The 12645-nt window shown below is 41.2% G+C and overlaps 1 protein-coding gene across 1 annotated transcript in view; it reads right to left on the bottom strand.

Annotated features, from left to right (window-relative positions):
- Nucleotides 1-12645, bottom strand: part of PTPRQ (protein tyrosine phosphatase receptor type Q) — a 794911-nt gene that overhangs the window by 651029 nt on the left and 131237 nt on the right. Inside the window, exons 7-8 of the mRNA XM_073556964.1 lie at nt 2304-2464; nt 1352-1463 (exon numbers count right to left, since the gene is read on the bottom strand). Of these exons, the coding sequence (XP_073413065.1) occupies nt 1352-1463; nt 2304-2464 (273 nt within the window). The remainder of the gene's footprint in view (nt 1-1351; nt 1464-2303; nt 2465-12645) is intronic.

Here is a 12645-nt window from a genome sequence, read left to right as displayed (position 1 = left end):
TAGCAGCCAGGGAATCACACCTGCTTCATTATCACATGCAATAACACTAGCAGCCACCGGGGGCAACTAAAACAAAGTAACCAGAGTGCATTGACCCTAACGGCCACCGGGGGCAAAACTAGAACTAAAACAACCACAGTGTAATGACCCTAATGGCCACCGGGGGCAAAACTAACTTTAAGCAAACAGCTTAACGGAAAAAAAAGGTTACTTGTGCAAAATGTGTCATAATCCAACCTGGATCATGGCACAAACTTTGGCTTTTATTAAGCCTCATGCACATGGTCATAGGGATTGTAGAGTCCAGCTTTTATCATCTTGTTCTCTAATACATAGGTATTTTATGCTAGAAAGCAGACCTTTCTGGAGGCTTTTAATGGCAGCACACAGCAGACCCTAAAAAATATGTCCTCTGTGTGACCGGACACAGGATCCATACTGCCAACTTACCCATGTGTATGACGCATTAGGTGTGTTTTGTTTTACCGATGTACCAAGTAAGGATTATAAAACAATATTTAATATCATATTACTTACTTTATGAGCTGTAAAAATTAATTACCCAAACCACTGTAGGCTCATCTACATGCTCTACTGTCCTACTGATCAAAAATAAAATCCAGGATTTTAGATTTTTATAATTTACGCTAAAATTAATTTACTCTGATGTCACTTTGAATCTCTGTTAAGTACATGAAAGCATATCGGTTGAATGTGTTTGAGAACTTTGTACAAATAAAGCGCAGGAGACAGCACAGAGGTCAAGTATGTGTCTCTTTCAGGTGAATTAGGCACTTTGGATAATATGTGAATATTTTGGAGCCTATATAATCAGACTGATTTCTCCAAATTCAGCATGGTTTCAGACAGATTGGTTTATGGGAACAAACGCTCCTTCGGTGTAAACAATTTTTTTTCCTTTTGCCAAAGTAGAAGTAAATTCAGAGAAAATGTTAATCTAAACGACAGATATTTTCTTCTTACTGTTTGGTTCACTTATGGATGGAGCTAAAATTAAAGCTGAGTTTTCCCTAAGGTTTATGCATGTGAAGCCATCCTTATAGAAGTTTTCCAATAGCAGAAAGAATTCAGATCATTTGATAGCGAGTTCATCGCAATATATGATAAATACTTTGAACATTAGCATAGTTAGTCAGGGAGTATTAAACAACTAGCTGGACTATTGACATTTGCAATGAAGTGAAAAGAGCAAGCCGAGATTCTGTGATAGAGCAAGATCAGCAAGTTATATGTAGCTGTATCAATAATTCAATTTGTGTGTACGTTCGGAGGCGTGAAAACGTCAAGATCCCACCCAACAGAACAAGACACAGAAATAAAATAAACTTACTGGTTTCGTTCGTCATCACCAACTTGCTGTCTGGGGAGCTGAAGGCTGAAGAAGACACTGAAGAAACAGCTACACTATACGTGGTACCAGGAGCAATGCTGAAGACTTCTGCCTAAAATGTCAAACACACACTCAGTAAGTGAAATATGAAGTGCAGCGAGCAGGGAAGCACCAGTCAATTCTGGAAGTGCTGGCATCACATAATCCCAGAGAAGCAGCAGACTTACATTCCCACCTTGATAGATGATGGTGTAGGCAACAAAACTCAACAGTAAATATTTCCACGTTATTCGAAAAGTTTCAATCGAGAAGGAACAGAAAAACTTCACTTGATACTGAAGGTTAACATTCTTACCCTGACTTAGATATTTGTGTTTGCTTCCAATAAAAATAAAGGAAAACTACAACAAAATAGTAAAAAGAATGTATCAGCAGAAGCAGATGGTATAAACCAGCCTACCTGTACAGGTGAAGGGCTCCACAGAAGCAGCACGGAAGAAATAAAAAAGGTAATCATTATTTTACTCTCCAGAAAGTCGAATTGTTCCTATGTCTTTTTGGTGGTAACAGGGAAATGTTGCCTGCATTAATGATTTAAGGCAAGGTCTGCCTGCACAGTGCACAATTAATGAGTCTGTATTACTCAATAGCACTCCCCTTTCTTTGTTAAACTATTCATGAACTCCTGGGTGACTGACTGGAGTTTCATGATGGACTTTAAAAAAAAAAAGTATATTAATGGTTGTTAGGGTAACAGCCTCCTCATGTTGAAATGTGCTCCCACAGATTTAGCATAGATCATTTGAAAGCATCCCATACTAAAAAAAAAAAAAAGTAGGAAAAAGGATACAAAAAGCCAGTTTTACGGTTGGTCAGCTTTGCAAAGAATATTCCAATGAGCTCGGCGTATGAACAAAAGTTGCCCATCCACGTACCATAATGAAAAACATACCTGATACTCCCCACCTCCGAGATCTCTGACAGTAACAAAGCCATGCTGAGGAGAGAGATCCACTTGATATCTTTCCACCCGTCCACGAGGTTGCCTCCAGTATAGTGAAAAGGAGTGTGTTGAAATATTGAAAGCAGTAAGTGCTATAGGGGCCTCAGGTTCTAGTGGAAAAGAGGAAGAAAACAAGGAAATAAAACTGTCTATCCATGCATAATCTACGGTATACATATAGCGGAGCTGACTTTAGGATTTCTCTTTTATTGTTTGTGCATAGTAATAACTTATTACTTTCTATCGCTGTCCTATTTAAAACCATATCTTGGCGTCTTGATAAATTATCCCAAATGACTAATTCAAGTCTACTACAATTTTGGCATTCCATCTAAAAATCAGAAAGTTTGTTTTAATGTTGTTCTTAAAACCTCTGATTTTCCACCAGTTTTTGAAGAATTGACCTCTGTATAGTACAAGTTTCTTTTTATATGTACAGTTGCCCGCTAACGAGAAGTAGCTGCTGTATATTTGACACTGACACTTACTGGTACTCGTAACTGAATGACTGTGATAAAGAACGCAAGATCACAAAGTATTTATTTTTGAATTAAAGTAAAAATTTAAATTAAAGCCACGTTAAGCTATTGGGGGGGTGTAAAAATGACACTATTAGATCATTAATAGTTCGCTCAGTAGGTAGTAGTAATGTAATAATTTGTCATTCAATGTCCTAATGATAGGAAAATAAAATTCAGCTTCATTTTTTACTTATCACACTTCTTATCCAGGCATTTTAAGGACTGACACCAGATGGAAGCCTGTAGGAATATTGCCTGAATGGGAAGAGTATTGGATTACAGTTGCTTCCATGGTTGGTTACATTTGTTGTATGCTTATACTTACAGATTGTCTATGTAAGAAATACACATATAGAGAGCACAAGCTGTGCCCAGTTATTACAGACAAACTGACCGAACAAGCTAACATGCAGGCAGTGTATGTAATTAAAACATATATAAAGTGCTCTCAGAGAGAGAAACAAAATAGGAATCTTGTGGGTATGATACCTTTTAATGGCTAACAAATAATAGTGAATGATGTGGCAAAGAAAGCTTTCAAGACTGCTTATGTCTCTTTGTAATAGTAGGACAAATTACTGCATGTTTGAATGATTATAATGCACTGCAGATTGCTAAGGTAAATTGCATGATATTGCATGAGGTATGATTTTCAGCAAAAAAATGCAAAATATTAATACTGAAAATAAAACATTTTAAACAGACAAGTTCAAACACAGAAAATAACAGCTCAGCACACCCACATCACTTGCTTCTTAAGAGCATGGTAGCCTGGTTAAGCAACAAGGTATAACATCAGAAGAAAGTCACCATTCCGTTTTACTTGTTTCAATACTTTATTGGAAATCCAAGTGCACAAATGAAATACAAGAAAGAACAAATATTTGGGTCCTTTGTAGTCCAATAGCTCATCATAATACAATATTCCACCTACTTTCGAGGTAAAAGTGGGCCCTTTTATCTCTTGAGCCCCTGTGCGGATGTACAGGTTGCACCGATGATATGTCTACCACTGGTCTAATGCAATTTTGTACTATGGGCCCATAAGCAGTGCCATAGACGCCACCTTCTCACCTAAAACCCATGAGGAGGTGATTCCTGTAACATGATTGGAAAATGCCACAATGAAAAACCTCAGTGTCTCTGAATAAAATCAAAGCTATGGGTCCAGTTTAGTCAATAGGGGTCACATTGAAGATATGTATAACTCATATCCATAATATAGTTGTGTGTATCGGCCCTAATGTTCATCATTTATTTCAAATAATCAAGAGAAAAAAATACTTTTGATATGTATCATAGGATAGTTGTTTTCTTTAAGGAGAAGTTCTAGCTTGCTGAGGAGTTGTATTGATTGTAGTGGTGGAGTCTAAAGTTAAACCCATTCACTAACATGGCATGTTGAGATATTTGGGATATGTCTTTGTGGCTTAACAAACGTTGGAGAACTACAGGTTGTAAATCACAATGTATACAGTATGTATATTCCTACTTGTAATACATCTTGTGTTGGGTTTATGCAAAACTAAAAATAAATCTTGCCAAATCCGACAAGCTGATTTTCTGGATTTGTTTTCTGATTTTGACTCTCATAGTTGTGGTCTACCTATGATGTCATTTACAGGCCTCTCTAAGCTTTTTAAGTGGGAGAACTTGCACAATTGATGGCTGACTAAATACTTTTTTTTCCCCCACTGTACACGTTACAATAGCAGTTCAGATATGTTTCTACACATTTCTAGATTGTATGCACTGCTCAGAGAATATTGGTAAATGCAATTAAAGCTGGCTAAGAATATTGTAGGTATCTTTAGATTTTTAAGTACTGTAAGTCATTGGATGTAATAGATCACAGACTCCACCATTTTGATCATCTCATATTTGACATAATGGAAGACATTTACGCTGCTTTGCTTGCAATTCCATATATGTTAAAACATGTTTGCTTTACTACTGTTAGTCTGCACTAGAGTTTCTCAAACTATTTCCACTAAAGAAAACATCAGCAAGAATTTAGTAATACTTGAACTTCATCAATGGTCAACAATCTAAGGAATGATTAAGATTATTCTACAATTTATCGTTCACATCTCCACCAAGAATAACATGAAAATAAGCACAAAGTGGGTAACATATCGATAAAACCAGATTTCAGCAGCAAAACTAAAAAACAATCAATAGGCATAGGATTCCTTTGGATGGGACTTTAAAAGTTGGGCTTGGTTTCAGCCAAAAGGTTAGTAGGCATATGCCTGTGTGGTCATTCAGAGACAAGGTTGGGACTCTCAGTATAATGCAGGGCCAAGGATACATACTGGAACAGGCTTTGTAGGCTGAGTACAGGTTTAGTCATAGGGAGCATAAATATTTGCCTTAGTTTTGCAGAATGGATTGGGTACGCAGCTAAGTGAAGTCATGGTCAAGGTGGGTGTGCAGTAGCAGCAAAGCACTATATCAGCACCAGGAAGATTGTACATCCCTAGAGATAAAGTGCTATTGGGCCTGCCTTGTGTGCCCTGGACTAAATGCAAGTTGGCACAAGAAAGCACTGAATGAGAGTTTTAAAGTAGTAGTGTATATATAAACAGAGTGGTTGTACAGATTTTCTCCTGTTCAAGTCCTAAGGTGTGCAAAATATTCATCCATATTACAATCACTATTAATATATGACCCATAAGTGTTTTCTCATATTCCCGTATTATTATTTTTTTTTTTTAAAGGAAAGGAAATGCAGATTTTGTCTGCACTTGTTATTTTTCTGTAGCAAAGATGAAATAATTAGATAAGCTAAAGAGAAAAAATAAATAAATATAAGAACTAACAAAATGGGCTTTTTGGCCTTTTTGTTCCAACACTATTCTATTTTTTCTTTCATATGATTTTTTCCATCAGCACCATGGACAGAGAAAGGGACAGAAATGAAAAAAGAAGGGTACAAATGGTGATATTCAAGACAGGTTATTTATTAAATCAGTGTACAGCAACTCTTTTAGAAATCAAATAAAAATATATAAATCATTAATCTATCTATCTAGCCTTGCAAAAAAGTACACTACCATTTCTAGTTGGGTTGTAGATTTTACTGGTGGTGCTCAAGAGGTATCTTCTAATTGATACCTTTACTATACCTGATCACTTTATTCCCAAGCTCAAATGAAAAGTAATTCAATAGGCCTCAGGATAGCCAGCTTCCATCTCCATGGTTCAATTCAACTTGGGCTGGTACATTCACAGCCAATGCCGATCACTTATTGCCTACTAAAGTTTTACGTACCCAGAGGAAACCCACGCAAACACGGGAAGAAAATACAAACTCCTTGCAGATGTTGTCCTTGGTGCGATTTGAACCCCAGCGCTGCAAGGCTGCAGTGCTAACCACTGAGCCACTGTGTCACCCATATATTACAATCAATTCATCCAGATGACTCCATTTGATTCCATCTATCAAGCATTGCAAAAATCTATCATCTATCAAGATTTGTAAAAACATGGACTACATACAGTAATTTCTATAGGACAGACATTTTGGTCCATTCTTTTGTCAGTGTATTATGCCTTTTATCTATAAATCGGAACAGTCTTAACAGCAAGGGCATACCTTCTATATAGCACAATCAAAAGACCGATAAGGGAGCTTAACCCCTTTAAACCACAAGGTTGTTTGCACGTTAATGACCAGGCCAATTTTTACAATTCTGACCAGTGTTACTCTATGAGGTAATAACTCTGGAACACTTCAGTGGATCACACCGATTCTGAAATTGTTTTTGGTGACATATTGTATGATAGTGCTAAAATTTCTTCGATATGACTTGTGTTTATTTGTGAAAAAAAATTTGGCAATGGTTTCTTATGCCCTAAAATCAGAGATGTGTCACACAATTCACACAAAATTGTTAATAAATAACATTTCTCACATGTCTGCTTTACATTGGAACAATTTTTTAAGCAACTTTTTTTTGTTAGGAAGTTATAAGGGTTAAAAAGTTGAAAAGCAATTTCTCATTTTTTCAACAAAATTTGCAAAACCATTTTTTTAGGTTCCACATCACATTTGAAGTAATTTTGACGGGTCTATATGACAGAAAATAACAAAAAGTGACACCATTCTAAAAACTGCACCCCTCAAGTTGCTCAAAACCACATTCAATAAGTTTATTTACCCTTAAAGTGCTTCACAGGAATTAATGGAATGTGAAAGGAAAAAATGAGCATTTAACTTTTTTCACTAAAATTTTACTTTAGACCCAAGGGTAAGGGTATGTGCACATGTTGTGTATTCCATTGCGGATTTTTACCTACGGATTCCCCTTGGGTTTTCTGCGGATTTTGTGCAGATTTTCCCTGCGTTTTTACACCTGCGGATTCCTATAACGGAATAGGTGTAAAAACGCTGTGGATTCCCTACAAAGAATTGACATGCTGCGGAAAATAAACCACTGCGTTTCTGCGCAGAATTTTCCGCAGCATGTGCACAGCGGTTTTTGTTTTCCTATAGGTTTACATGGTACTGAACATCGCATGGAAATCTGCTGCGGATCTTCAGGGCCGAATCCGCAGCCAAATTCGCAAGTGTGCACATACCCTAACAGGAAAAAATGGACCACAAAATTTGAGTGAAATTTCTAAATGATTTTTAGCCCTTTTTTGTTTTCACAAGGGTAGCAGAAGAAATTGGACCCCAAACGTTGTTGTGAAATTTTTACTGAGTACGCTGATACCCCATATGTGGGGGGCAAGCCACTTCTTTGGCAGGGCTCAGAAGAGAAGGAGCGTTATTTGACTTTTTGAATGCAAAATTTGGGGAGCCCCGATGTGCCTAAACAGTGAAAAATTCCACAATGGACCCCATTTGGGAACTGATGTAGATGTGTGGTCTGCACTTTGAACCCCCAAGTGCTTCACAGAAGTTTATCACATAGAGCTCTAAAAATAAAAAATAAATAAATTTTCTCCACAAAAATGATTTTTAGCCTCAAATGTTTTATCTTCACAAGGGTAACAGAAGAAATTGAACCCAAAAAGTTGTTGTGCAATTTTTCCTGAGTATGTTGATACCCGACATGTGGAAGAAAACTGCTGTTTGGGCAAATGGCAGGGCTCAAAATGGAAGGAGCATGGCTTTATTTTTTCAACTCAAAATTGGCTGGATTTGAGAGTGGACACAATGTCGCATTTGGAGAGACCCTGATGTGCCTAAACAGTGGAAATCCCCTACAAGTGACCCCATTTTGAAACTAGACCTCCCAAGGAATGTATCTAGATGTGTGGTGAACACCTTGAACCCCCAGGTTTAAAACGTTGAGTAGTGAAAATAAAAAAATACAAAATTTTCCACAAAAATGTTGTTTTAGCCAAAAAAAAAAATATTTTCACAAGGGTAACAGAAAATCTGCTGTGCAAGTTCTCCTGAGTACAATGACACCCTATATTCGGGATAAAACTACTGATTGGGCCCACGTCAGGGTTCGGAAGGGAAGGAGTTCCTTTTGCAGAGCCCCTGATGCGCCTAAACAGTGGAAATACCCCACAAGTGACCCCATTTTGGAACTAATCTGTTTATTGGTATTTGAATTTTATAATGTAGTGACATACGTGAGTTGTGTAGTGTTTGTCAGGTAGACATACATGAGTTGTGTAAGTCAGAAATGAATTTAGTAGTCCATGGATGTTTCGTGCTGTCTGAAACATTCTTTTATACACAGGACAGGTTTGTTGGGGCAGGTGTTGCATTGATAAGTGGTGTCCTTGTTAATCTCTCTTCTGTAACACACTTGGCACCACTTTTGTGACTTTCTTTTTTCTGTGGTTTCAGTGACCTCCCCAAGGAAATGTTGGCTTTGTACATACAAGCACCTTCCGTTCTGGAAGCACTGGGGCCCGCTCCTTCCTGATCTCTAAAGATTAGGATCTTGATTACTAAATCCTGGAACTGAAGGTATGGAATACTGGTCTGGCCTGCTCAACGTGATAGCACAAAAGTGCTATGCATTGCCATCTGTATGATGTGTACAGACAGCTTCTTGAGCCACAACTTGACTTTTCTCATGGCACTGTCTGGCTGGAGGACTTGATCAGAGAGATCAACTGCCCCTATGTACTTGTTGTACCAAAGTACACAGTGTGGTTTGTGGACCTGTGTAGAGGTATCTCGACAGTGCTGGGGGTGCTGCTGTCACCAAGAATGATGGTCAGGAAAAGGACACCCCTCTTGTCCTTGTACTTGACCACCAGAATGTTGTCAGTACATTGGGCTCATCTCTCATCCTTCCTGAGTAGCTGCCCAATTAGCCTCTTATGGAGGCCTCTCTGATTTTTGCGGACAGTACCGCAGGCTACTGTGCTTGTACAGCAGTGGGTGTACCAAATCCTACACAATTTTCCCACTTACTCTCTGGACGGGGGGACATTCAGGGGATTAAATTGACTAGTCCTTCCTATCATAAACCCTAAACTTGTGGGTATACCCTGAGGTGCTCTCACACAGTTTGTACAGCTGAATTCCTTACCTGGCCCTCTTACTAGGCAGATACTGTTGGAATTTGAGCCTCCTCTTGAAATGGATTAGGTACTCATCCATACAGGGGCACGTACACCTCAGCCATATTGTTGCTGAAATGCTCAATAACCAGCCGTACTTTAAAAAGGTGGTCAAAGTTGAGGTCATCTCAGGGAGGACACCGTGCATTAATGTTATACTGCAAGAATTTTTGGTTGGCCTCAAAACGATAAGGGGTCATGGTCATTCAGAACACTGGAGTGTTATACAAAATGTCAACACTTTCTCAGTATCCAATTGTGAAGGACCAGGTCCCCAAACATCATAATTTCTATTGCATCTACAGGAGTCTAGTTATAAAATGATGAAGAGCGGTTTTGTGCCAAAAATTGCTGGGCGTACAAATTTGTTTGGACCAACATGAGGTTTACAAAATCCTCAGAGAAAAAGACTTTTAAAAATTTCCGTGAGGTCGGTGGTGTTAAACTGAATTCCTGATTGCACCACAAGATCAGGAATTAGTGGTTCAAATTCTTCAGGGGGTAAGGTCCATACGGGGTCAGTAACAGTGGGCACTGGTTCAGTTTCTGCCTGGGACATCTGCGTAGTGGTTCGGCATCACTTGATGAGGAGGAGGAAAAATAAAGGAAGGTGCAATGCACTCCTTTGCTATCAGTGTTGGAGGCAAGGAAGGCGTATGCCTCTTTTGCAGAATACAGTGATCGGGATGAGTGGGACTTTTTTTTATGCATATGGTGTTTGTGTGAATACCAAATTTTATTCAGTTGTGTGAGTGCTTGGTGTAAACTTTTTTTTATTTAGAAAAGATAAAAGAAAAAAGGAACTGATGTGTGTGTTATGCGGGGCTTAGGTCAAAGGAGGCTGACAAACCCGGGCCCCTGCGGAGTCCCTCAAACTAGGGAAAACCCTGTCTGACCCTCAACCCAGGGTTTTTGCTAAAGGTGCAAATGCCTGAGCCTCCAGCCTCTCCTTATCTCCTGCTCAGCCCTAAGCTGAACCCTCCACCCTCCACCCTCCACCCAGTGAGTTGTCAAACCACCAAAGCCCACACAGTAATGACTAACAGGGAGAACTCAAACCACACCGCGCCGCAACCACACAGGACAATACTATAATGTGAACAGGGCAAAACAAAGCACAAATATTGGAAGGCGAAAAGGTAACAACGGATCATACGACACCAGATATGAATTTCTATCTCCAACACCTCCTCTCCAGACCGGAACCACTTGGCACAAAACACAAGCTATAATCGGCAACGCCCACAGGCCAGCACGACTATTTAAAGACCGTGGGCGTGACCAAACATCCCACCTGATTTCCAGCTAGATTAACCCCAGATAACCTGAGTAAAATCAAGCCGGCGCCACTGAGGCTATAGTGGACGGAGATGGAACTACCGCTGCCTGCCGGACGCTGTGGTGTGAACAGCGTCCGACATGACAGTACCCCGTCTTCTACGAGGGACCCCAGGGCCCTCAAGACTCATAGGACCCGGCTTGTCCGGATGACGGCAGTGAAAGGAACTGACCAGCCGATCCGCATGTATGTCCGAGGCTGGTACCCAAGACCTCTCCTCCGGACCATACCCCCGCCAGTGCACCAAATACTGAAGAGTACGGCGCAGTACTCAAGAGTCCACCACCTTGGAGACTTCAAACTCTAAATCGCCATCCACCATGACTGGAGGTGGCATCGGCGTCGTGTCCACAGAGCCTACCACCTTTTTCAATAAAGACCTGTGAAACACGTTGTGTATCTTGTATACCGCAGGAAGCTCCAACCGATAAGCAACCGGGTTTATGATGGCAGCAATCTTAAAAGGGCCAATAAACCTTGGACCCAATTTCAATGATGGAATTTTGAGTTTTATGTTTTTAGTAGCTAACCACACCCAATCACCCACACACAGGTCCGGACCTGGCACAAGTCTAGAGTCAGCCACACGTTTGTATCTTGCACTCATGCTCAGCAATCGCTGTTTCACACTCCTCCAGACCGATGATAGTTGAACTCCTAACCGGTCCTCCTCTGGGACGCCCCCAGAGCCCCCCTGACGCAAGGTACAAAATTGAGGATGGTGCCCATAAACACAAAAGAACGGAGACTCTCCCGATGATTCTTGGCGGTGATTATTTAATGCGAACTCGGCCAAGGGAAGGAACGCCGACCACTCCTCTTGGTTGTCAGACACAAAACATCGCAAATACTGCTCCAGATTTTGGTTCATGCGCTCAGTTTGACCATTCGACTGCGGATGAAACGCCGACGAATGAGACAACTTGATCCCCAATCGTGAGCAAAAAGCTTTCCAAAACTTCGCCACAAACTGGGTACCCCTATCAGACACTATGTCCGACGGAACTCCGTGCAGTCTGACCACCTCCTGCACAAAGACCTGAGCCAACGTCTTCGCGTTGGGCAAGGAAGGCAACGACACAAAACGCGCCATCTTCGAAAATCGATCAACCACCACCAGGATGACCGTGTTCCCCGCCGAGGCAGGCAAGTCTGTGATAAAGCCCATGGAGATTTCTGTCCATGGCCTACTAGGTATCCCCAGAGGCTGTAGAGGGCCAGCAGGACGGGTTCTGGGCGACTTGGCCCTGGCGCACGTGACGCAAGCTGTCACGGACGAAACCACGTCCTGCCGGATTTTTGGCCACCAGAAGCGGCGCGATACCAGTTCCAAGGTGCCCCTAACCCCTGGATGACCGGCCAGGACCGAGTCGTGGTGTTCCCCCAACACTTTAAGACGAAGATGAAGGGGTACGAACGACTTATTAGCGGGAAGTCCTGGTGGTACCTCCTCCTGGGCCTCGGCAATCTCCGCCCCTACCTCAGTCGTGAGAGCCGAAACCACTACACCTTCCTGGAGGATGGGTACCGGATCTTCCCGAGGTTCTCCCCCCGGAAAACACCTGGACAAGGCATCCGCCTTGGTGTTTTTCGCCCCAGGACGGTAAGTCACCAGAAAGTTAAAACGTGTAAAAAACAATGCCCAGCGAGCCTGCCTGGGAGACAGACGCTTGGCCGACTCCAGATAGAGCAGGTTTTTATGGTCAGTGATGACTGTGACCTGGTGGGCCGCCCCCTCCAAGAAGTGTCGCCATTCCTCAAAAGCCAATTTGATGGCCAACAACTCCCTGTTGCCGATGTCGTAATTCCGTTCGGCCGGCGACAGCTTCTTGGAGAAGTAGGCGCATGGACGCAAATTGCTCAAGGACGAGCCCTGTGACAGTACTGCCCC

The sequence above is a fragment of the Dendrobates tinctorius genome, unplaced genomic scaffold (genome assembly GCF_039654945.1).
Source record: "Dendrobates tinctorius isolate UK_male_01 unplaced genomic scaffold, ASM3965494v1 ptg000241l, whole genome shotgun sequence".
Taxonomy (NCBI): Eukaryota; Metazoa; Chordata; class Amphibia; order Anura; family Dendrobatidae; genus Dendrobates; species Dendrobates tinctorius.
This window is presented reverse-complemented; position numbering and strand designations above follow the sequence as displayed.